At 36.6% G+C, this 22,687-nt stretch overlaps 1 protein-coding gene across 4 annotated transcripts; it reads left to right on the top strand.

Moving 5' to 3' along the window:
- Nucleotides 1–750: 750 nt before the first annotated feature.
- Nucleotides 751–20,714, top strand: LOC127419724 (sphingomyelin phosphodiesterase 2-like). 4 transcript variants are annotated; one of them, XM_051661383.1, is made up of 11 exons: nucleotides 752–881; nucleotides 1,170–1,292; nucleotides 2,417–2,513; nucleotides 3,850–3,926; nucleotides 6,194–6,287; nucleotides 6,964–7,053; nucleotides 7,473–7,555; nucleotides 10,233–10,365; nucleotides 10,459–10,563; nucleotides 15,353–15,524; nucleotides 19,131–20,714. In XM_051661383.1, exons 2-11 carry the CDS (start codon nucleotides 1,243–1,245, stop codon nucleotides 19,535–19,537), a joined length of 1,308 nt encoding a protein of 435 aa, XP_051517343.1. In that variant the 5' UTR covers nucleotides 752–881; nucleotides 1,170–1,242; the 3' UTR covers nucleotides 19,538–20,714. The 4 variants fall into 4 exon arrangements, with proteins under 4 accessions (XP_051517344.1, XP_051517343.1, XP_051517342.1 ...); XM_051661382.1 differs by having other exon boundaries at nucleotides 19,128–20,714; XM_051661384.1 differs by lacking the exon at nucleotides 1,170–1,292 and having other exon boundaries at nucleotides 751–881; nucleotides 19,128–20,714.
- Nucleotides 20,715–22,687: the final 1,973 nt, after the last annotated feature.

The raw sequence follows: 22,687 nt of genomic DNA, 5'->3' as shown, positions 1-22,687 counted from the left end.
GTATGACTTTTTTTCTTCTGCAAAACACACATTTTTAGAAGAATATTTCAGCTCTGTAGGTCCATACAATGCAAGTGAATGGTGACCAGAACTTTGAATGTCCAAAAATCACATAAATTCAGCATAAAAGTAATCCATAATATTCCAGTGGTTAAATCTATATTTTCAGAAGCTATATGATAGGTATGGATGAGAAACAAATCAATATTTAAGTCCTTTTTTACTCTAAATCTCCACTGCCTGTTTCACCTCCACATTCTTCTTCTTTTGTTTTTGGTGATTCGCATTCTTCTTGCATATGACAGGGAGAAGAATTTATAGTAAAAAAGGACTTAAAAATGGATCTATCATATCACTTCTGAAGACATGGATTTAACCTCTGGAGTCATATGTATTACTTTTATGCTGACTTTATGTGATTTTTGGACATTCAAAGGTCTGGTCATCATTTACTTGCATTGTGAGGACCTACAGAGCTGAAATATTCTTCTAAAAATCTTCATTTGTGTTCAGTAGAAGAAAGTTATTAACATCTGGGATGGCATGAGGGTGAGTAAATTATTAAAAAAGAATTTTCATTTTTTTTTGGGGGGGGGTGAACTATTCCTTTAAGAGTTGTAATTCGTAGTTCTTTAGATTTCCCCATTAGAAAACACTGACTACATTCCCCACAATGCACGCAGGTGTTTACGTACAGTGGGTCATGCTGCGTAATGTTTGATGATATAGTGGATACAGTGGCTGATAGATGAAACAGTGGAGGTCACTTGACGGGACGATGGTGGTTATCGATCTGTCATTGAAACAATACAGTCACACGCTCCGGGATGGAGCTCTTATCGAGCGCGCGGAGCTTCGATATGAGTGGCACCGTCATGCAGGTATTTATGTCACAGAGGAATATATATTATACTTAAAGCGAATTTATTGTTTGTATAAATCTATTTGATGATTCAAATAAATATGAACTATCAGTCTGAATCCAACTGTTATAAAATAATAATAACAGAGAAGCAAGTATGTTTCAAATGTAACTGAGTTTGGCTGCGTTGTGGATTAGTTTTAAGCTCCGCCCCCAGACGCATGTATATGTGTGCGTGTGTGTGTGTGTGTGTGTGTGTGTGTGTGTGTGCGTGTGCGTGTGCGTGCGTGCGTGCGTGCGTGCGCAGTACAGCAGGTTTAAAGCACTCTCAAAAGACTCGCGCTCATCGCAGCTGACTGAAGCCTGAGCTGCGCGGCACCATGGCAACGGAGCAGCCCACCAAACTGCGCGTGTTCTCTCTCAACTGCTGGTGAGCTCAAATGATGCTTTTTGCGCCACAATGACGCAGGAAAAGCGGGTTTATTATTACATTGAAGTTGGGGTGATGATTCCAGCGCTCTTTCATAATATTTACTCAATTTACGGGACTAAAAACGTAGCTTACTGTAGTTATTTTTTTATTTAATTAATTATGTGCGTATGCATTTATAAAAGTTTAATGAGTTTGTGGCACACGTCGTGTGAATTACATTAATTGCATAATTTAGTAGCCTACTTTCTTTTTTAACTGGGATTTCAGGTTTATTCAAAGTGCTTTACTAAAATAAGGTTTAATATAACCTTATTTGTTCTCATTCAAGCATGTTTCATATATTTGCATAATGACATTTTTGATGTTTAATCATGTTTAGATGAATTCTAGCTCTTTTTAAGTAGAAAATTAGATAGTGTTAGAAAAGGTAGTTTGCTGGATTTAATTTATAATGCAAGTATTTATTTATGAATGCATTATGAGTTGAATGTTAAGTTTTGTCATCAAATATTTGAGTTTTAACAAAATATTGTTTTTTTTTCTTATTTCTCCATTATATATATATATATATATATATATATATATGTGTGTGTGTGTGTGTGTGTGTGTGTGTGTGTGTGTGTGTGTGTGATGGTCAATCTTTTCTGAGTAATTCTATCTGTTTTGTAGAAGTCTCTGTAAGCATAAAGGTGAAAGCACATGAGCTGACAGGGCTGCAGCGGCAGCAGTCACATGACGTTCAGTCTGGGCCTCCCGCTCTGCTGATGCTAGCACTGTCAGCACCATGTTCCAGAACAACAGTCAAAAATTCAGCAGAGACGCGCTCACGCAGCCTGCGATTGTACAGTCGAGACTGAAAAATGTGGTTTTCAAAACTTCCACTTATTTCGATGAGTTAGCGTTTGATTAAAATCATGCATGTGATGTCACATGTAGCTGTGAATCTAATGGGGTCAGAGGTCAGCTGTGCTTGTAAAGTATGTGCAGGATAATGACCATATGTGTGTAAACCTCATTCTGATGTGATTGGGGTTTCGCATGCTGGTTAGAAGATCACAAGACAAAAGTGACTTTGGTTTTGCGAGTGTGTTTCTCATTTTCTGGTGTATGTGTTTTTTTAGGGGAATTCGATTCCTGAGTCAACATTGTGCAGAGCGGTATGAGATGATCGCAGAATTGCTGGACAGAGAGCGGCATGACGTCGCCCTGTTACAAGAAGTAGGTAGCACAATTTAAAATGCTTTAAAGAGCACCTACCATGGTTTTTCAAATATTACCTTTCATGTAGTGTGTTATATAGCTGTTTGTGAATGTAAAAAATCTGCAAAGTTTCAAAAATCAAAGTGCACGACAAATGGAGTTATTGACTCCCAAAAGAAAGAACCGATTCTGAACACCTGAAACGAGTCGTTAGTAATTCCAGACTTACTTCCTGTACTAACCTATGTAATTTGGTAACAAAAAACCCGCCTCTGGTCTGTTTACATGTACAGCCAGTGCACGCTGTTAGCCTGTTAGCTGTTAGCCTCTGCTTAACCAGCTAACTCACGTTATTGTCAAACTACATATAAACTTACCACAGAGAAACGTCCTGTTCTCGTCGTGCTTGCGATAGTGGTTCAGGTTGATCTTCCGGTGTAACACTATCAGACTCAAATTGGTAAGGTAAAACAGACATTTTTTCAGATGGAGCTGAAACTCAGATATGTTAGTGGATGTTTCCTTTCTGACACGCGCTGTAAGTGGTAGACCAATCACAATAGACTGGGACATCTGACCAATCAGAGCAGAGTAGGCTCTCTGAAAGGAGGAGTTTAGAATGAATCCTTTAGAACAGATCATTGAACGAGTCGTTTTTGACACTGGGAAAAAAGGTAATGCTGCAATTTAAATTATGAGCAAATTAAAGTGTTTTTTGACCTTGGATGCATGTAAATCTATTGTATGAGACCTTTAAAACAAAATTAGGCACGTTTAAAAACCATAATAGGTGCTCTTTAAACACTTATCTTCTGAATGGCTTCTTGTGGCTTTAGGATCTAATTTGACATAATTTCCCTGTATGTATGCACAATACCTTGTCTTAACCAGGTGCTGTGTGACACAATCAACATAACGTGACACAATCACAGCAAATCAGAAATTTGTGGATATTTTTGGGCCAATAAACTTTAATTGTGGGTGGAGCTACCAAGCGTGAAACGACATAAGTATAAATCTTGCGACAGATAAAATGTCCTGATGCTTGTTGTGGTCACGACTCGTTAAGACAAAAATGTAGATTAAGATGGAAGGGAATGCTTTATCCAGGGATCCCCCAATCATGGAAATGTGGAAAAATATTAGAATTGAAAAATTGTGATTTCCAAGCCTGGAAAGTCTTGAAAATAAATAACATTTTAAAGGGATAGTTCACCCAAAAATGAAAATTCTCTCATCATTTACTCACCCTCATGTCATCCCAGATATGTATGAATTTCTTTCTTCTGCTGAACACTGTACCACTGTTTCTGAACACTGAACACTGATTTTGGTATCTTGTACACTTTTCTAGGTATGGAGTGAGAGAGATTTCCTTTTCCTGAAGAGAAAACTTTCCTCCTCTCATCCTCATACTCACTATTTCAAGAGGTCAGTTCTCACCATGACATGGAGGGACTTTGAATGTTGCTTTCTACTTCAAAGCGACTGGGATTTTGAAACAGAGACTTTGAAACCTTCTGATCGGTGATCAGATGGCTAGATACTCTCACACATTCCAGAGTCCTGCAGATTGTATCTAGAGAGAGAATTTAAGGTCAAAACTGTCATGAAATAATATCCCTAGATAAAGGAATTGTTCTCCCAAAAATTCCAATTCTAGCATCATTTATATAATTTCAAACCTGTATGATGTTCTGTTTTCTGTGCAATGCAAAAGGAGACAATTTGAGCAATGTTCATGCTGTTCCCCCCCATACAATAAAGGAAACTGTGACTAGGGATGACAAGCACCAAAAAGCATACAAATATTTCATTGGATAGAAACTTCTATTTATGGGGATAATCTCCATAAAATAATAATAATAATAATAATAATAATAACAATAATAAAAACATCCTTATTCAGTAATCATGAACAACTGGAAAATTGATGAAGTCATGGAAATGTATTGGTAAAAAGGTGTGGGAACCCTGTTTGCACTTCTGCATATTCAAACTGAACAACCCTTGGATGTTGTATTCTTTTGTTTTATGGAAAACGGCAGTGTGAACATTCTTCAGAACATCTCCTTTTGTGTCTTGAATGACATTAGGTTGAGTGAAAGATGACAACATTTCCATTTTTCTGTGATTTGCGCTTTAAGAAGTTTCTGAAAAGTCTTTATTTGAGATAACACCCGACTGATTATTTAATCATTTACAGAGTATTTGCAGTTGACTTAGGCGCGCATCACTGCATCCTTAATAAGTGACATAATTGTAAAATGTGCCAAATCAGTTCTATTGATTCTGTTGACATGCCTTAAAGGGATAGTTCACCCAAATATGAAAATTCCCTCATCATTTACTCACCCTCATGCCATCCCAGATGTGTAAGACTTTCTTTCTAATGCAGAACACAAATGTTGGTCCATACAATGCAAGTGAATGGTGACCAGACATTTCAAGCTCCAAAAATCACATAAAGACAGCATAAAAGTAATCCATAAGACTCCAGTGGTTAAATCCATGTCTTCAGAAGTGATATGATAGATTTGGGTGAGAAAAAGATCAATGTTTAATTATTTTTTACAATAAATCTCCACGTAAAAGAAAGTGAAACTTTTGATATGTTTCTCACCCACATCTATCGTATCACTTCTGAAGACATGGATTTAACCACTGGAGTCTTATGGATTACTTTTATGCTGCCTTTATGTGCTTTTTGGACCTCCAAAATTTTGGTACCCATTAACTTGCATTATGAGAACCTACAGAGCTGAAATATTCTTCTAAAATCTTCATTTGTGTTCTGCAGAAGAAAGAAAGTCATACACATCTGGGATGAGATGAGGGTGAGTAAATGATGAGAAAATTTTCATTTTTGGGTGAACTATCCCTATAAGGCATGTCAATAGAATCAATAGAACTGATTTGACACATTTTACAATTATGTCACTTATCAAGGATGCAGTGCTATCTACAGTTATCACTGAAAAACAGTGATGCTTGCCAAAGCAAATAATGTAGTGAAATTACGTTACATCTTCCACATTGGGCAAATTTTGGACTTTTAACATAATTTTCTTTTGTTAACCTACAGGGTTGTGCACCATTCAGACATGAATGATGAATGCCCTTTAAATTTGAATTTAGGTAGAAAATTTTGAATTTTAAAGATGGAAACTTAAAACTTAATTTAAGGAAGTAGAATTAAAATGGAATGAAATTCAAAAAAACTTAGATAACTGCTGTATGTGTAGATTTTTGTACATTTGTCAGTATGAATTAAACCTATAAACATGTTATCACACTTTTCCAGAAACAGTAGATGCAATTAATAATCAATGTTTGAAATGCCACCTACAGAAATTTGTATTTCAATTACATCTTTAATTATATTTAATATATTAACTTTCATTTTAAGGACAAGGTGGAAGAACACTTAATTAATTTTTTTATACAAAAATCTTCAAAATGGAACCAGTTTTGATTTTTGGCCCATCCTGTTACCCTAATCTTAAGATCTCAAATCTGTAGACGAGAGTCACACAAAAGGCTTTTGTGCTCAAGTCTTCCTTCTAATATGTGATTGTTGGAATATGTGCAGCAATATTTGTGTGTTCATGTATGAGAGAAGCACAGCATGAGATGCCTAAAAGGAAATATTTGAGTTTTTTCTTGCATTCTGCTATCTGATACTGTTGTTTTTACAGTGGAGTTATTGGCAGTGGGCTTGCTGTTTTCTCCAAACACACAATCCAAGATGCGCTGCTTTACCAGTATTCTCTCAATGGCTACCCATATATGGTGAGTTACTTTAAATACTTGATTCTGATTGGTCAATCGCTGCATTCTCTAGTCAGATATTTTGGCATAATGACCACTAAACTGTAAAACTGAACGTTGTCCCAGGCAACCGATTTTCTATGTACATAGCTGTGCTAGTTTTATGTCTCTTGCATCACTCTGCTGTCTCTTTCTTCTCACATGATGTAATATTTCATATCCATTTATTCATTTATTTGGTAAGTAACCATGTAAGAAGTGGGATAATGTAGTCACCTGATTATCATCGAAAAATATTATTGGGGTCTTATTCACCCTGCCACTGTTTGAGTGATAATGATTGACTTTTCATTATCCCATACTTATCGCCATGTGTGTGAGAACAGTACAGTATATGGATGGCCTTTGTACATCTCCAGTAGCTGTTTTAAGAAAAGGCTTGGCCAAACATTACATCAGAATTTAGTGTTTATTCATGACATACTTGGCATATGACATACTAGCTTACATGTATCATAAGCTCAAAATAGAGTCGTAATGACATGAAAATGAGACTTAATGTGACTACATCAGATAGAGGAATCTGATACTTGTTTTGGTCCTTAACAGTGATGGTACAATGACTTATATAGCAACCTGCCATGCATTACATGACAGGTTTTCTAAATCTATCTTCATGTGTGTGTTTCCATCTCAGCTGTGCCATGGCGACTGGTTTGGAGGGAAAGCAGTGGGATTGGTCATTGTAAACATGTTTGGAATGAAGGCACACATCTATGTTACTCATGTAAGTCAAAGTTAGCTGGAACATAAAATAAATTAAATGCAGCCAAATTACATTTTCTTTCTCAAAGAAATTGCCACACTGGAATGAAATGGTTGGGTCTACCAATTACAGATAATACATTGTTTCATTAAAAATAACCTAACGGTTATTGCAAAACCAAGCATAACTATTACTTTTGCTCTTTAGGACTTTTGCATGGGTGAAGCGCTACTCGCATTTTCTTCAGAAAAGAAAAATGTGGTTGTGAATACATTTACTTGTATACATAGTGTCATGTGTATCATGTGTCAGTCCACTCTCTCCTAAATCCATGCTGTCTTTAATAAGTCTCAGGATGTGTTCTTCAAGTTCAGTTAGGTTTATGTGTGTGTGTAACTGGAGATGATGCTCTTTTAGTAATGATACTCTTTTCCTCACAGTTACATGCCGAGTACTCCAGGGCTCAAGATGAATACCTCCCCCACAGAATAGTGCAGTCGTGGGAACTACTGCAATTTGTGCGGTAAGAGACAACGTTATTGTAGGTTAACAGGTAAAAGTCACAAAGAGAGACATGTATACTAGAGAAAAGAACTAAGGTTACAGATTTTTAGAGTCAAATTCACTTTGTAAGCTCCTACCATATTATGATGGCATATAGTGGAAAAAAATGAAATAAAGAAATTAGGGCTGACAGAATTAATGCAGTAACGCATGCAATTAATTAAAAAGTTGAAGGGCGGAACCTTTGTAATGTGTCCTCCCGGATTGATTACACTGACGCACACTGACGCACATGCCACAAACAGACACACAACAGCACCAGAGCCCTTCTGCCAAGAGAACCTACAAGCTTAGCATAAAACAGCATAACATAGACATTCTCTGGGCGGTAATGTCACAACAAATTAGTTGACTGTTACACTCTCTCCTTTGATAGAGCCACGGAGGTGGTTATCTCAGTAAATAAAATAATCTCTTACAGCACTGTCAGTGATAAAATGATGAAGAAAGAAGCTTTTATCGCTATCTGATGTACAAAACAAGCCCAGACTTGTGATAGAAATCATGTATTTTTCAGCCTATGTAAAGGGGATCGCACACCGGACACATCTTGCGAACGACGTGGCGCGTTCTGAAATTCAAAACAAGTGTTTTATATGAATGTACGCACACTGCCGCTCACCATCTGTCGGCGGTGCCCACCTACGACTCCGAAGGCTGCTCAAATTTCTGCCGCGCCCCGGAGCGCAACTCACATATTTTCTATTGAATTCGACCCAAATCGTCATCAGTGGACTTATATTATTTACTAGCCTTGTTCATTTTTGAAGAAAACCTTGTTAACTTTTGTGTGTACTTTCTGCCACCTGAACCGTATTGACGTGCCCTGTGTTTGATACCTGTGCCAATGTCCTAGCCACGATGCGGTGTGGCGCCTCTCATCCGCTGTGCGACAGGTGTAAGGCGCATTTAATTACAACAGAAGCACACTGACCAAATCACAAAACGCAAGCGCTTTTCATGGTGAGTTCAAAGCGGGGCTCGACGCTGGCATTGACACTCTGATGCGAATCATGAACGCAACTTCATGATTGCTGTAACAAAGTGGATAGCCACAGTCAACCAGTAGATTAATATTGCGGAGGATTTGAGTTTAAGAGATTTAATGCCCATTGCAATTAATATGCAACCTATGTGGGGACTAGTTCTTTCAATTAGTCAAACTCCCAGTTAGACTTTGGGAAACATTTGTTTACTTGAATTGTTGCTATTTTAGTGCATTTTTATCTTTATACTGTGGAAAGCTTTGTTTGGAAATTTTTATAAAACATTATATTGTTACATATTATTTTCTTTTCTAAGATGGAAATACATTTTGACAAGAAGTATATATATATATATATATATATATATATATATATATATATATATATATATATATATATATATAGTGTTAAATTTCAGCACTTTTAAAATCTGTATTAATCACGATTAACTACAAAAATTATGCGATTAATCGCGACAAAAAATTTTATCGACTGACAGCACTAAAAGAAATATATTAGAGCTGTCAATTGAATAAAAATTTGAATCAAATTAACTGATGATATGCTGATTAATTAAACAAATTAATCACAAATATCAATTTGCTAGAAAAGGAAAAATAATTCTATATATAATTATTAAATATTTAATTTGTTCAAATAATTCTATATTAATTAATTTATTATATTATATTTTAATACAATTCATAATATGCTGTGTATAAAATTATATTTATTTAATGTTTTAAAAATTATAAAATGTATAATAGATAATAATTCAGATTATTAAAATACATTACATTATTGTGGCAGACGAGTAAAGCATTTATTAGACAATACAAAAAGTGGTTTTAGAAGGCAATGATTGCAATATATTGCTTATTTCCATATTATGGAACATAAGTCTATTATTGGCCTACATTCCTATAGTTCATTTTGTAATTTATTTTGTCAGTCTTTCCAAGGTAGACTTATTATAAGGGCTTTTCTAAGGATGCATCTAGATGGAATGTTGCAATTATTTAGATATTAATTATATGCATTAATAACAATATTTACATTAATGCCTGATGTTTACGATCACAATTCATTGTATTTTTATTTATTGATTGTAACATTTCATGGTGTATTTAATTATTTCAAGATTTATTTATTTATATTCAGTTTATTACATTTTTTCATTATGTATTTCATGCCTTATTTAATTATGCTGACAATTCATATTTTTATGTATTGATTTACTGATTTAAAGGTGCACTCAGTAACTTTCTTTGTTTGTGTCATCTTGGACTTACACTAACACCTTGTGGCTTGGGTGCAGCATCATTCAAAATCAACAGTTTTAAGTTTCAGTGCCACTGTAGAAATGCTATGATTAGTCCTTGAGTAAAAGTGTCCAATAACAGGGTAGTTAATGAGATTAAGCGAGTAGAGTTCGACTGGTCATGTGATTCTAACATGGCATCCCCCATGAGGGGACCCTCTCCATGTAAAATAAATACGTTTTTGTAATGTTACAGATAAAACTGAAGTCTTCATGTGAGTGGTAATTCATTTCTTTAGGAGTTCAACTTTTTTAATGAGGAACAAATGACTGAATGCACCTTTAATCGTTTGATGACTATATACCTCCATACTCTATGCCCTCTTTAGCCACACATCCTGTGAAGCAGACATGGTGATTCTGGGAGGGGATTTAAATATGCACCCTCAGGACCTTGGGAACCGTCTCCTCAGAGCTCACATAGGACTCAGAGACTGCTTTACTGAAACAGACAAATTTGATGTTAGTTCACTTCCTTGTCACATTCACTTCACTGTAGATTCTGTTTGTGCACTAAGATAAATGAGAATCCTCACTTTCTTTTGCTCTCAACAGGGGTGTGAAGATGGCCACACTCTTATAGCAGATAATCACTTTACAAAGAAGCAAGATCTTGTTCCCTTTGAGAAAGGCATCAGGATTGACTACATTCTCATGAAGGTAAATAACCATAAGGACACCTTATATAAAGCTATTACTTCCAGAATTTAAGTTAAGGTTATGTCTGTTTTTGAATTTATTAGTGATGTTTGATTTGAAGCCGAATAGTTCTATTGACAGTAAAACGGTTGTTAAAGCCAATATTAGATTTGACCCTGTTTACTTTCTTAATACATATTCCTGGTCATATTTTCCACAATTCGTCATTGCATGTTATTCTAAAGATTTTTTTATATAAATATATATTTAATCCAAATGTAATAACTTGCTCCACCTCTTAAAAATTGGCTGTGCAGGCCATTGGTTAATGTTAGCCAATTGCAAAATAACTAAATAAACATTGTTCTAGGCTACTGTTGTAGGTAATTCAGCCTTTTATAAAATATTGCCATGTTAATGCAATAATTGAATAAGGGATGTATATGTAAGTTAAAAATAACAAATATAACATGTATGTGAAATTTATATGTAGTTTTATTTACAAACCTTACCAAGAATAGTTTCAAAATAAGCAATTTTAACAAACTATTTTATTTTATTTTGAAAAAATACATTCATTAATAAATTAACAATATGCATTAATATACACTGAACAAAATTATAAATGCAACACTTTTGTTTTTGCCCCCATTTTTCATGAGCTGAACTCAAAGATCTAAGACTTTTTCTATCTACACAAAAGGCCTCTTTCTCTCAAATATTGTTCACAAATCTGTCTAAATCTCTGTTAGTGAGCACTTCTCCTTTGCCGAGATACTCCATCCACCTCACAGGTGTGGCATATCAAGACGCTGATTAGGCAGCATGATTATTGCACAGGTGTGCCTTAGGCTGGCCACAATAAAAGGCCACTCTAAAATGTGCAGTTTTATCACTCAGCACAATGCCACAGATGTCGCAAGTTTTGAGGGATTGTGCAGTTGGCATGCTGACTGCAGGAATGTCCACCAGAGCTGTTGCCCGTGAATTGAATGTTCATTTCTATACCATAAACCGTCTCCAAAGGCGTTTCAGAGAATTTGGCAGTACATCCTACCGGCCTCACAACTGCAGACCATGTGTAACCACACCAGCCCAGGACCTCCACATCCAGCATCTTCACCTCCAAGATCGTCTGAGACCAGCCACCCGGACAGCTGCTGCAACAATCGGTTTGCATAACCAAAGAATTTCTGCACAAACTGTCAGAAACCATCTCAGGGAAGCTCATCTGCATGCTCGTCGTCCTCATCGGGGTCTCGACCTGACTGCAGTTCGTCATCGTAACCGACTTGAGTGGGCAAATGCTCACATTCGATGGCGTCTGGCAATTTGGAGAGGTGTTCTCTTCACGGATGAATCCCGGTTTTCACTGTAAAGGGCAGATGGCAGACAGCGTGTATGGCGTCGGGTGGGCAACGTTGTGGATCGAGTGGCCCATGGTGGCGGTGGGGTTATGGAATGGGCAGGCGTATGTTATGGACAATGAACACAGGTGCATTTTATTGATGGCATTTTGAATGCACAGAGATACCGTGACGAGATCCTGAGGCCCATTGTTGTGCCATTCATCCATGACCATCACCTCATGTTGCAGCATGATAATGCACGGCCCCATGTTGCAAGGATCTGTACACAATTCCTGGAAGCTGAAAACATCCCAGTTCTTGCATGGCCAGCATACTCACCGGACATGTCACCCATTGAGCATGTTTGAGATGCTCTGGATCGGCGTATACGACAGCGTGTTCCAGTTCCTGCCAATATCCAGCAACTTCGCACAGCCATTGAAGAGGAGTGGACCAACATTCCACAGGCCACAATCAACAACCTGATCAACTCTATGTGAAGGAGATGTGTTGCACTGCGTGAGGCAAATGGTGGTCACACCAGATACTGACTGGTTTTCGGACCCCCCCGGACCCCCCCAATACAGTAAAACTGCACATTTTAGAGTGGCCTTTTATTGTGGCCAGCCTAAGGCACACCTGTGCAATAATCATGCTGTCTAATCAGCGTCTTGATATGCCACACCTGTGAGGTGGATGGAGTATCTCGGCAAAGGAGAAGTGCTCACTAACAGAGATTTAGACAGATTTGTGAACAATATTTGAGAGAAATAGGCCTTTTGTGTAGATAGAAAAAGTCTTGGATCTTTGAGTTAAGCTCATGAAAAATGGGGGCAAAAACAAAAGTGTTGCGTTTATAATTTTTTTCAGTGTAAATGAAAACTTTGCACTCACCCAGAGCTTACATAGAAACCAATACTGACAGCATTAGGGTAATGCACATATGTAAACTCTATGAGTCTGCACAAAGGCTGTCACATTTTTATCATTTCACATATTTTATTCAGAAAAACAAATGGTGAAAGTTGACTTTTTTTTATCAAATGCACTCTTCCAGTGTTCAGACATTTCACATACACACATACTGGTCTGATAAGCTACCGAGTTTCTCGTACCGCTTCACATTTTATTTCCAACATAAATACGGCTCCTTACCTGTTGGTATGCATGACTCAATAACAAGAACCGAATACCAATAGAGTAGAGTATTGCCACACTTGGCTTTGCCTGAAAGCACCAGCACGCCATCATCTCTCAACCAACTCCTTGACGACACATTTACACAGCAGCCTCAGTGGACTCAGTTGTAACTGAGAGATTTGGTGAGAGATTCAGAGAGTACAGTATAATTCAGCATTGCTTACGGCAGGCAAATGTGCAAAGGAAAAGTAAATTGCAATATTCAAGTAGTGAGTGTTTTTTAAATAGTCAACTAGTTTGTGCAGAACAATTACTCGTTTAGTCGATTACTCGTGCATATCCCTAAACTGATTAATTAATCATTTTAATGTAATAAAGGTTATTGCAAATATAGCAAATAACAATAGATTTGGAAAAGAAGTGTTCCTGTCTGATTACACCGAGATGCTCTTGATGGTTAACTTGAACTTCTGTCTCCACATCCCCATCAAAAAACCTCCTCAAAATTGTGTGCTGACATTGTTTCAGGAGGTGAGTAGTCCTGAAAAATGAAGGTCTTGCTCCATTTTTATGGCCACTTTTCACAATTCAATCAATTCCCAATGAAGTCTCACCCTACATTTTTGTTTTCCTTGGAAAGGAAAGGTTTGTGTGAATTGACTCACTTCTCATGAACTACGGTTTATTCAAAGGGTCATATTACGTGTTAACAGCATTAAAAAAATTAGTGCCGTTTAACGAATGTTGCGTTAACACGTTAACTTCGACAGCACTATATATATATATATATATATATATATATATATATATATATATATATATATATACACTGGCGTCCAAAAGTTTGGAATAATGTTCAGATTTTGCTGTTTGGAAGGAAATTGGTACTTAAATGCACCAAAGTGGCATTCAGCTGATCACAAAGTATAGTCAGGACATTACTGATGTAAAAAACAGCATCATCACTATTTGAAAAAAGTCATTTTTTATGAAATCTAGATAGGCCCCATTTCAGCAGCCATCACTCCAACACCTTATCCTTGAGTAATCATGTTTAATTGCTAATTTGTTACTAGAAAATTGCTTGCCATTATATCAAACACAGTTGAAAGCTATTTGTTTCATTAAATGAAGCTTAACATTGTCTTTGTGTTTGTTTTTAAGTTGCCACAGTATGCAATAGACTGGCATGTCTTAAGGTCAATATTTGGTCAAAAATGGCAAAAAAAGAAGCAGCTTTCTCTAGAAACACGTCAGTCAATCATTGTTTTGAGGAAAGAAGGCTATGAAAAGATTTAATACAAAGGTGTACACTACAGTCTTCAAAGACAAAGGACAACTGGCTCTAACAAGGACAGAAAGAGATGTGGAAGGTCAGATGTACAACTGAACAAGAGCCTCAGCTGTCCTCAGCTGACAGCTTCATTGAATTCTACCCGCTCAACACCAGTTTCATGTACAACAGTAAAGAGAAGACTCAGGGGTACAGACCTTATGGGAAGAATTGCAAAGAAAAAGCCACTTTTGAAAGAGAAAAACAAAAAGAAAAGGTTAGAGTGGGCAAAGAAACACAGACATTGGACAACAGATAATTGGAAAAGAGTGTTATGGATCTTAACTCCATTGAGCTTTTGTGGGATCAGCTAGACTGTAAGATGCGTGAGAAGTGCCCGACAAGACAGCCACATCTATGGCAAGTGCTAAAGGTGGCATGGGGTGAAATGTCACCTGAGTATCTGGACAAACTGACAGCTAGAATGCCAAGGATCTGCAAAGCTGTCATTGCTGGAGGATGTTTTTATGACAACTCTTTGAAGTAGTTTAAGAAGTTCTGAAATTTTTTTTTCAAATTGTAATAGTAATTTTGTGTTATATTTTAGCATCTTCAAAGTGACCACACATTGCATAGATTTTGTAGAAATGTACTCTTGGCATTTTCTCAACCAACTTCTTGAGGTATCACCCTGGGATGCTTTTTAAACAGTTTTGAAGGAATTCCCATCTATATGCTTGGCACTTAGTGGCTGCTTTTCTTAATTATTCGGTCCAAGTCATCTATTTCAAAAACTTTTTTTTTTTTTAATAACATTTTAGTTTTGTAATTAAATGAATATGGTGGCACAATTATATTTTTGTCTACAAAACTAATTTCAAACATTTAAGCATACACCTTCAGATCAGAAATGTTTTTAAGATCATGAGAAACATTTCAGGCAAGTGATCCCAAACTTTTGAACGGTAGTGTACGTACTGTGTTCAACTAATTATTTATTTTCTCTACACAATTTGTATTATTATTATTTGTGCTTTTTCTACTGTAGGGCTCTAAGAGAGTGAACATGAAATGTGAGTCTCTGTCCACCACTAAGGGTTCAGTGGCTAATAAACCCTTTCCATATTCGGATCATGAGGCCCTGATTGCTGATTTTGTCCTGATGCAGTCAGAGGACAACAGACAGCATGGAGTGAGGAACACAGAGTACTCAGATACTGGTATGTCTGCAAAACTTTCAGAGAACAGCACAATAGAGAATTTTGGTGCATATAAAGTAGATGAAGGTACTTTGCTTCAGTTGTAGAAAAAGGAATGAAGGAATACTGGGTTACTGAACTACTCAAAGAATACCTGATATGTGATTGTGATGAGAGTCATGTTATATAGTTTTCACTGGTTTGGGGAAGGATTTGATGTATATCCAGCTCAAAACACAGGACCTGAACAACCATAGATATTGGGAGACCATAGTATTAGGTGTACCTCCATTATTCATTATTCAGATTAGTGGTCAACAAATAGGTGTTTTCAATGGCTGATTCTTAAACTGTTTTCCCCAATCCAAAATATGCAGTTACAGTCTTGCAAATAACTATAGTTAGTTGCTGTTACAAACACTAAGCCTAACCGAAAAGCACTACATTATTTCAACCCTGTCACAGTAAGCTGAAATTCATACACATGAAATTTGAATAGATAGCTTAGTGAATTCTGGTAGTATCACCCAATTTCAATGTACACATAGTTATTGTGAAACTATATTAATAACCCATGCCATTTCTCTTTCAAACATGTTTTATACCAACCCATTCAAAATGTTTTGGGGTTGAATGATAATGGAAAAATAGGGCTGTCAACCGATTAAAAATATTTTTTTTATCAAATCAATTACATGATATGCCGATTTATCGAATCGAATGCCAATTAATCAAATTAATCACACATATCTATACCGATCAGCCACAACATTAAAACCACCTTCCTAATATTGTGTAGGTCCCCCTTTTGCCACCAAAACAGAATAACATTCTGAGATGCTATTCTTCTCACCACAATTGTACAGAGCGGTTATCTGAGTTACCGTAGACTTTGTCAGTTTGAACCAGTCTGGTCATTCTCTGTTGACCACTCTCATCAACAAGGCATTTCCGTCCACAGAACCGCCGCTTACTGGATGTTTTTTGTTTTTGGCACTATTCAGAGTAAATTCTAGAGACTTTTTTGTGTGAAAATCCCAGGAGATCAGCAGTTACAGAAATCCTCAAACCAGCCCATTTGGCACCAACAATCATGCCACGGTTCAAATCACTGCGATCGCATTTTTTCCCCCATTATGATGGTTGATGTGAACATTAACTGAAGCTCCTGACCCGTATCTGCATGATTTTATGCACTGCACTGCTGCCACACGATTGGCTGATTAGATAATCGCATGGATGATTGTTGGTGCCAGATGGGCTGGTTTGAGGATTTCTGTAACTGCTGGGATTTTCACACACAACAGTCTCTAGAATTTACACCGAATGGTGCCAAAAACAAAAAACATCCAGTGAGCAGCAGTTCTGTTGATGGAATGTTAATGATGTGGCTAATCGGTGTATATATACAGATTTGATTTAGCATGTAATGAGTAAATAGTTATAAATGGTCACCCTTTATATTAGGTGGCCTTAACTACTATGTACTAACATTAAATACATACAAGACTATGTATTATACATGTTGTTCGCAAAATGCCCACATTTGCTGTTACTGAGGTTGAGGTACGGGTAGGTTTAGGAGTAAGGGTAGGGTTAGGATTAGGTGTTAGAGTTAGGTTTTGGGGTAAGGGTTGTGTTAGGGGTAAAGTTAACAGTGTAACTACAAATGTAATTAAATGCAAGTACTTTAAATGTAATGACAATGCAACAACATGTATGTACATAATAACTACATTGTATCAAATGGTTAAGTACATAGTAGTTAAGACCACCTAATATAAAGTGTGTCCTCATAAATAGTTACATTTAAATAATTTGAAATATTATATATAGAATTTCAGATAATTCAGTGAAAATACATTACATTATTGTGGCAGACGAATAAAGCATTAATTAGACAATACAAAAAGTGGCTTTATAAGGCAATATATTGTTTAATTTATTGAATATAATCCTATCATTGGCCTACAGTCCACAGCAGTCAATTTTTGCAATTAAATCCATCAATTTGTCCCAGGTAGACTTATAATAAGGGCTTTTCTAAGGACGTTTCTATGTACACATGCGTCAGACGGAAGCTCTTGGAGCATCTCACTTGGTTGCGTTGTGTCATAAACAGGGTTTTCACATTCTGAGTTGTGCTCCGTCCTGCTGTGTTTGAATGCAAGAACATGTCCTCATCTTTTGCTGTCGGTAAGTGTGGTTTGTTGCCTGTCAGTGTTGTAGTCAAGAACAGCTCATCCAAATATGAGTCCAGACCGAGACCAGAGAGGGTTGAGTCAAGACCAAGACCAGAGAGGGCCGAGTCTGAGTTGCGGCCGAGACCAGAAGAGGTTTAAGTCCAAGGAAAGACTTATATAGACCTAATGCAATCTCGATGAATGTGTTAAATGTACAGTGTGAACTACATTGACTCTAAGCTCATCATATATCAAAAATTCCTCATATATTATTTTCTTATGTAGGTTTAAACACTATTACCAGTCGAGAATAAAAATGTAATAAATGCCATATCCTAGGTTAAGTGAAAACAATTTTAATACAATTATGAATGTGTTAACAATCTGTCTGTAAAAAATTCAAATTAAAGATGCAAGGTTCCTTTGGCTTAGCATGTTAATACAAAATAGTAGCTTCTGTTTTATATTATATTCTATTAATTGTAAAACAAGTACAAATTTCTGAAATACAAAATACATGCTATTATTCAGAAAAACAAGTGGTGAAATTTTTTTTTTTTTTTATAAAATGCAAACTGCCCATGTCCAGATATTTCACATACATATGTACACATATAATGGTCTGATAAGCTTCAGAGTTTCTCGTACCGCTTCACAGTTTCTTTATACCATAAAAGCAGATACTTCTCCGTTGGTATGCATGACTCCAACAAGAACTGGACACCAACAGAGTAAAATTCAATAAGAATCAAAATATTACAAGTATTGTTACACTTGTTGAAAGCACACACCAAAGATGCCATCGTAATTTCCTCTCTCATCCAACACCTCGATGACACACATCCACAGCGCCCTGAGTGGACTCAAATGTCATTCTTAGATTTGGTGAGAAATTCAGAGGAAATGTACAGTATTATTCAGCATTGCCCACGGCAGGCAAATGCGCAGAGAAAATCAATTTGCGATATTCGAGTAGTGTTTTTTAATTGTTGATTTGCTGGTGCAGAGCGAGTACTTGATTAGTCGATAACTCGTGCACATCCCTAATGTCGATTGTGTGCTCTTTAGGACTCATTGCAAGTGCAATGCTCTATCATGTTGAGCTTCCTCAAATGTAATCACACTCAAACAAGCTTGTAAATGTAGTTGATTATGTGATACAGAAGTCATGCACTGTAGTAAAGTTTTCAGATGTCATAAGATAGCATTGTGAGTAGAACAGTGCATAAAGTGTTTATGAACTGAAAATCTTCCGTTTTAAACGTGATTTATGTGAAAGTGAATCAAAGTCATTGTATTTGTAGTGTTTATTTTTCCTGAAAACTGCCGCAATATGTAAAATGAGCCATGTAACAATAATTTTGCAATAATATAGGTAAAGAAAAGTGATTCTATGAGACCAGGTTGAGATTTGCTCTAATATTGTCATGTCTTCCGACAGCAGTTCCAATAACAGAGCAGGTGGACTTGGTCTCAGAGGCTCGTGCAGTGGTAAAGGAAGGCCTGTGTCAAACAGAGGTCCTTCTGGCTAAAGCCATGCGTCTGATGGTTGGTGGTCTGCTGCTACTGCTGCTGCCCCTGTCTATGGCCTTCCTGCCCTGCTTATGCTCTGGAGGCCCATTCTCCTTCTCCACCATGGGCTTTCTGGGAGCTGTGTGCATGATTGTCCTGCTAACCGGAGCTCTGCTCTACCTTCTCTTCACCACACACATCAAAGTCCTGAAAGAGACTGAGGATCAGATGAAACTGACCTCAAATGATCTCCAGACTAATCTGTCAGGGCGTAGGGTGTCAGGGTCTTCATCCTCTGATGGTTCTCCAGAGCACCAGCCCTTTAAACGGGAGGAGTGAGTTTGCTCAGATGGAGGTTGACCCCTAAGTGCTGGTCTGGGATCAGGTTACTGTACCTCAGTGTTACATAATAGCTATTAGGATATAACTTGAAAAGCTGACTCAAGATCAGTGCTCTGAGTCTATACATACCTCAACACAATGAGTGATGGCATTAATAATGAAACTGGTGCTCCATTTCTGACGAACTGAAACTTAAATGGAAATCCCCATTTGTTTTTGTGAGGGTGATTATTGAATTATATGCTCGTATAATTGTTTCCCGAGCCCTCGAAGACACATTCTGTCTGGAAATTGTGCTTACTGATATTTTAATGTAACTCAAAAGAGACTTCAATAGATTTTTTATTGTTACAAAAGTATTAATAGCCTTTAGCAACATGTTTTAAGCATTTTAAATCTGTTCAATCATTTAATCATAAATAAATCAACACAATTGTAAAATTATTTTGTTGGGATATTTATAACGTAATTTTTCAAAGTGACACAAGGATTTTAAAAGCCAGGATTTTCCACTAGGAGTCTGTGGAGAAATATTCAGCATGGAAAATATATGATTTTCTTTAAAAAATATACAGTATATGATCTATATATTTCAAATGTATTTCTGGTACACTGATGATCTGTTTTGCATTATAGAAAGAAATTATGTTTGTTAAATTTATTATTGAAAGTTATAAAGTATTACAGGAAAAGGTATATTGAGGGTCGCTGTGTCTATAAATGTTAAAAAGGAACATTGCGGGTTTAATCAAGTTAAGCTCTACTGTTGGCATCTGTTGCATGCCGGCGATTACTACAGACAGTTATTTCCACCCATCTCACAGTAAAAAAAAAACAAAAAACGTGTTGCATGCTTTCAGTGGAAGTCTATGGGACAAACATACAATGAGGCTGAGTTGGGCTTATCATGAAATATTCCCTAGAATAGTTCCCTCCCAGTCCACAAGGTTGTGCTCTTGCTTTATCAAATGATCAACAAATTTTTGAACACATGCTGAAAAGCTGAATAGACATTAGTCACAAAACCACAGGATTTCTCAGTCATCCCAGTAGCTGGACAGAGGGTTCCAAACATGGAAGAGATCCTTACTTTATTGGATGGAATATCAAGTGCATCACCTTTTTCAATTTATGGAACACATTTTAACCTAAAAAGACACGTTAAAGGCAAAAGTTCTATAGATGGCAATATTTATTAATTTGTTTGTTTGTGTGTCAAAAAAATAAAAATAAAAAAATGTCCTGAAATGAACAACAGTGTAAAAGTTGCATTCTAAATTCATCTATGTATTTGTGTCTGCGAGACAAAATTATGACCTATGATAAATGCTTAACTGAAAATGAAACTATTCAGCTATTTGTATTTTTTTTAAATGACATTTGTGCAATGAAGAGTGTGGCATGTGAAACAGAACAGCAAACAAAAACAGTTGTTCCCACGATTTCAAAGACTGGAATTTTGTAACATAAAACTGTACGAGAAAAGAAGCACACACTTCAGTAAGAAAAAAAAGTAAGGTGTAAGATACATTAAGGCAGTAAGATGCACCTTTCTTAATCATCAACCAACATTAAAAGGTTGATTGAAAACTAACACCTACAACAAAACCCATAAGCACAGGGATAATGGGTGCTCAAATATAAACCTTTTACAAACAACCTTCTCGGGTTTAGTATAGAGTTGCACTACTTTAAAAGCTCTTTGTGTTTAACCTCAACAAGGTATATCACAGAGTGAAAAACATAGTTTTATCTTGTTGAAACTAAAGTTTAAACACTTTTTCAAAATAAAGAGGAGTACATTTCTTGCTTACAAGAAGGCTTATTTTACCAAAGTAATCTTTCTTTCAGTGCTTTGCTTTTTGACTGTATAACTACTAAAGAATACATACTGTATATGGACTAGCACATTTCTAACCTCAACTCTCCATGGAAACTATTAAAAAAAACTAATCAAATAAAAAATGCATGCATTTAAAAAAAATAAAAACGTAATCCTAAAATATATGCTTCATACGGTAACATTTAAATTAACTGGTTTTAACATCACTGAATCAATCTGAAAACATTCGGTTACACCATCAAAACTCATTTTGAGGGTTAGATCAGGTAGAAATAACTTGTTAATTTTAAAATTTCAGGTTACCACTTTGCATATTGTGTTGGTTGGGTGAGTGAATGCTCATGGACTGCATTTTAATCTGGATTTTAGGAATGCAGTCTAATGCCAGATCTGTTGGTGTGATGCCAGACACTTAGCAAACAGCTGTTTAAAGATCTCTCATCATTCACAATGAAACGTATTAACATTGCACAACCACACTTAGCCAACCATACTTCACACTCATAACAAATGTGGTTCCTTTTAGATGGAAAGACAGACAGACAAACAGAGAGATGATAGATCGGTAGACAGACAGATAGATATATAGATGATAGATAGATAGATAGACAGACAGATAGATAGATAGATAGATAGATGACTCTTTGCTTGACATCATGGGAAAATCAAAAGAAATCAGCAAAGACTTCATAAAAAAAATTGTGGACTTCCACAAGCCTGGTTCACCCTTGGGAGCAATTTCCAAACACCTGAAAGTACAACATTCATCTGTACAAACAATAGTACACAAGTATATACACCATGGGACCACGCAGCCATCATACCGCTCAGGAAGCAGATGCATTCTGTCTCCTAGAGATGAATGTAGTTTGGTGCGAAAAGTGCAAATCAATCCCAGAACAACAGAAAAGGATCTTGTGAAGATGCTGGAGGAAACAGGAAGACAAGTATCTATATCCACAGTAAAAAGAGTCTTATATCGACATAACCTGGATTGTTGCTCAGCAAGGAAGAAGCCATTGCTCCAAAACCGCCATAAAAAAGCCAGACTGAGGACTTCCGGTTGAAATGGCGGAGTGGATGGTCATATAATCAGTAGCTCCTGTTAGTCAGTCAGATTTATCCCCTGAAATTCAAATACTAAACTCATGTTCTGATGAAAATGAGTGGGGGTGCAAAAACGAAAAGTCGGAAAACCATTAGTAATCAAACAAAATGGACTGAACAAAGTATAATTGAGGACGCAGTTACATCACCCAAAAGAGATGGTGACGGCGATGCGGGGGAAGCTAAGCTAACAGGTG

The sequence above is a fragment of the Myxocyprinus asiaticus genome, chromosome 29, assembly GCF_019703515.2.
Source record: "Myxocyprinus asiaticus isolate MX2 ecotype Aquarium Trade chromosome 29, UBuf_Myxa_2, whole genome shotgun sequence".
NCBI classification, from domain to species: Eukaryota; Metazoa; Chordata; class Actinopteri; order Cypriniformes; family Catostomidae; genus Myxocyprinus; species Myxocyprinus asiaticus.
This window is presented reverse-complemented; position numbering and strand designations above follow the sequence as displayed.

Excerpts from the sequence above, each read along its gene's own strand:
- LOC127419724 (XM_051661382.1), top strand. The coding sequence starts at position 1,243 with ATGGCAACGGAGCAGCCCACCAAACTGCGCGTGTTCTCTCTCAACTGC. Across the intron at positions 6,288-6,963 it reads TCAATGGCTACCCATATATG|CTGTGCCATGGCGACTGGTT; the intron begins GTGAGTTACTTT and ends TTTCCATCTCAG. Across the intron at positions 10,366-10,458 it reads CTGAAACAGACAAATTTGAT|GGGTGTGAAGATGGCCACAC; the intron begins GTTAGTTCACTT and ends TGCTCTCAACAG.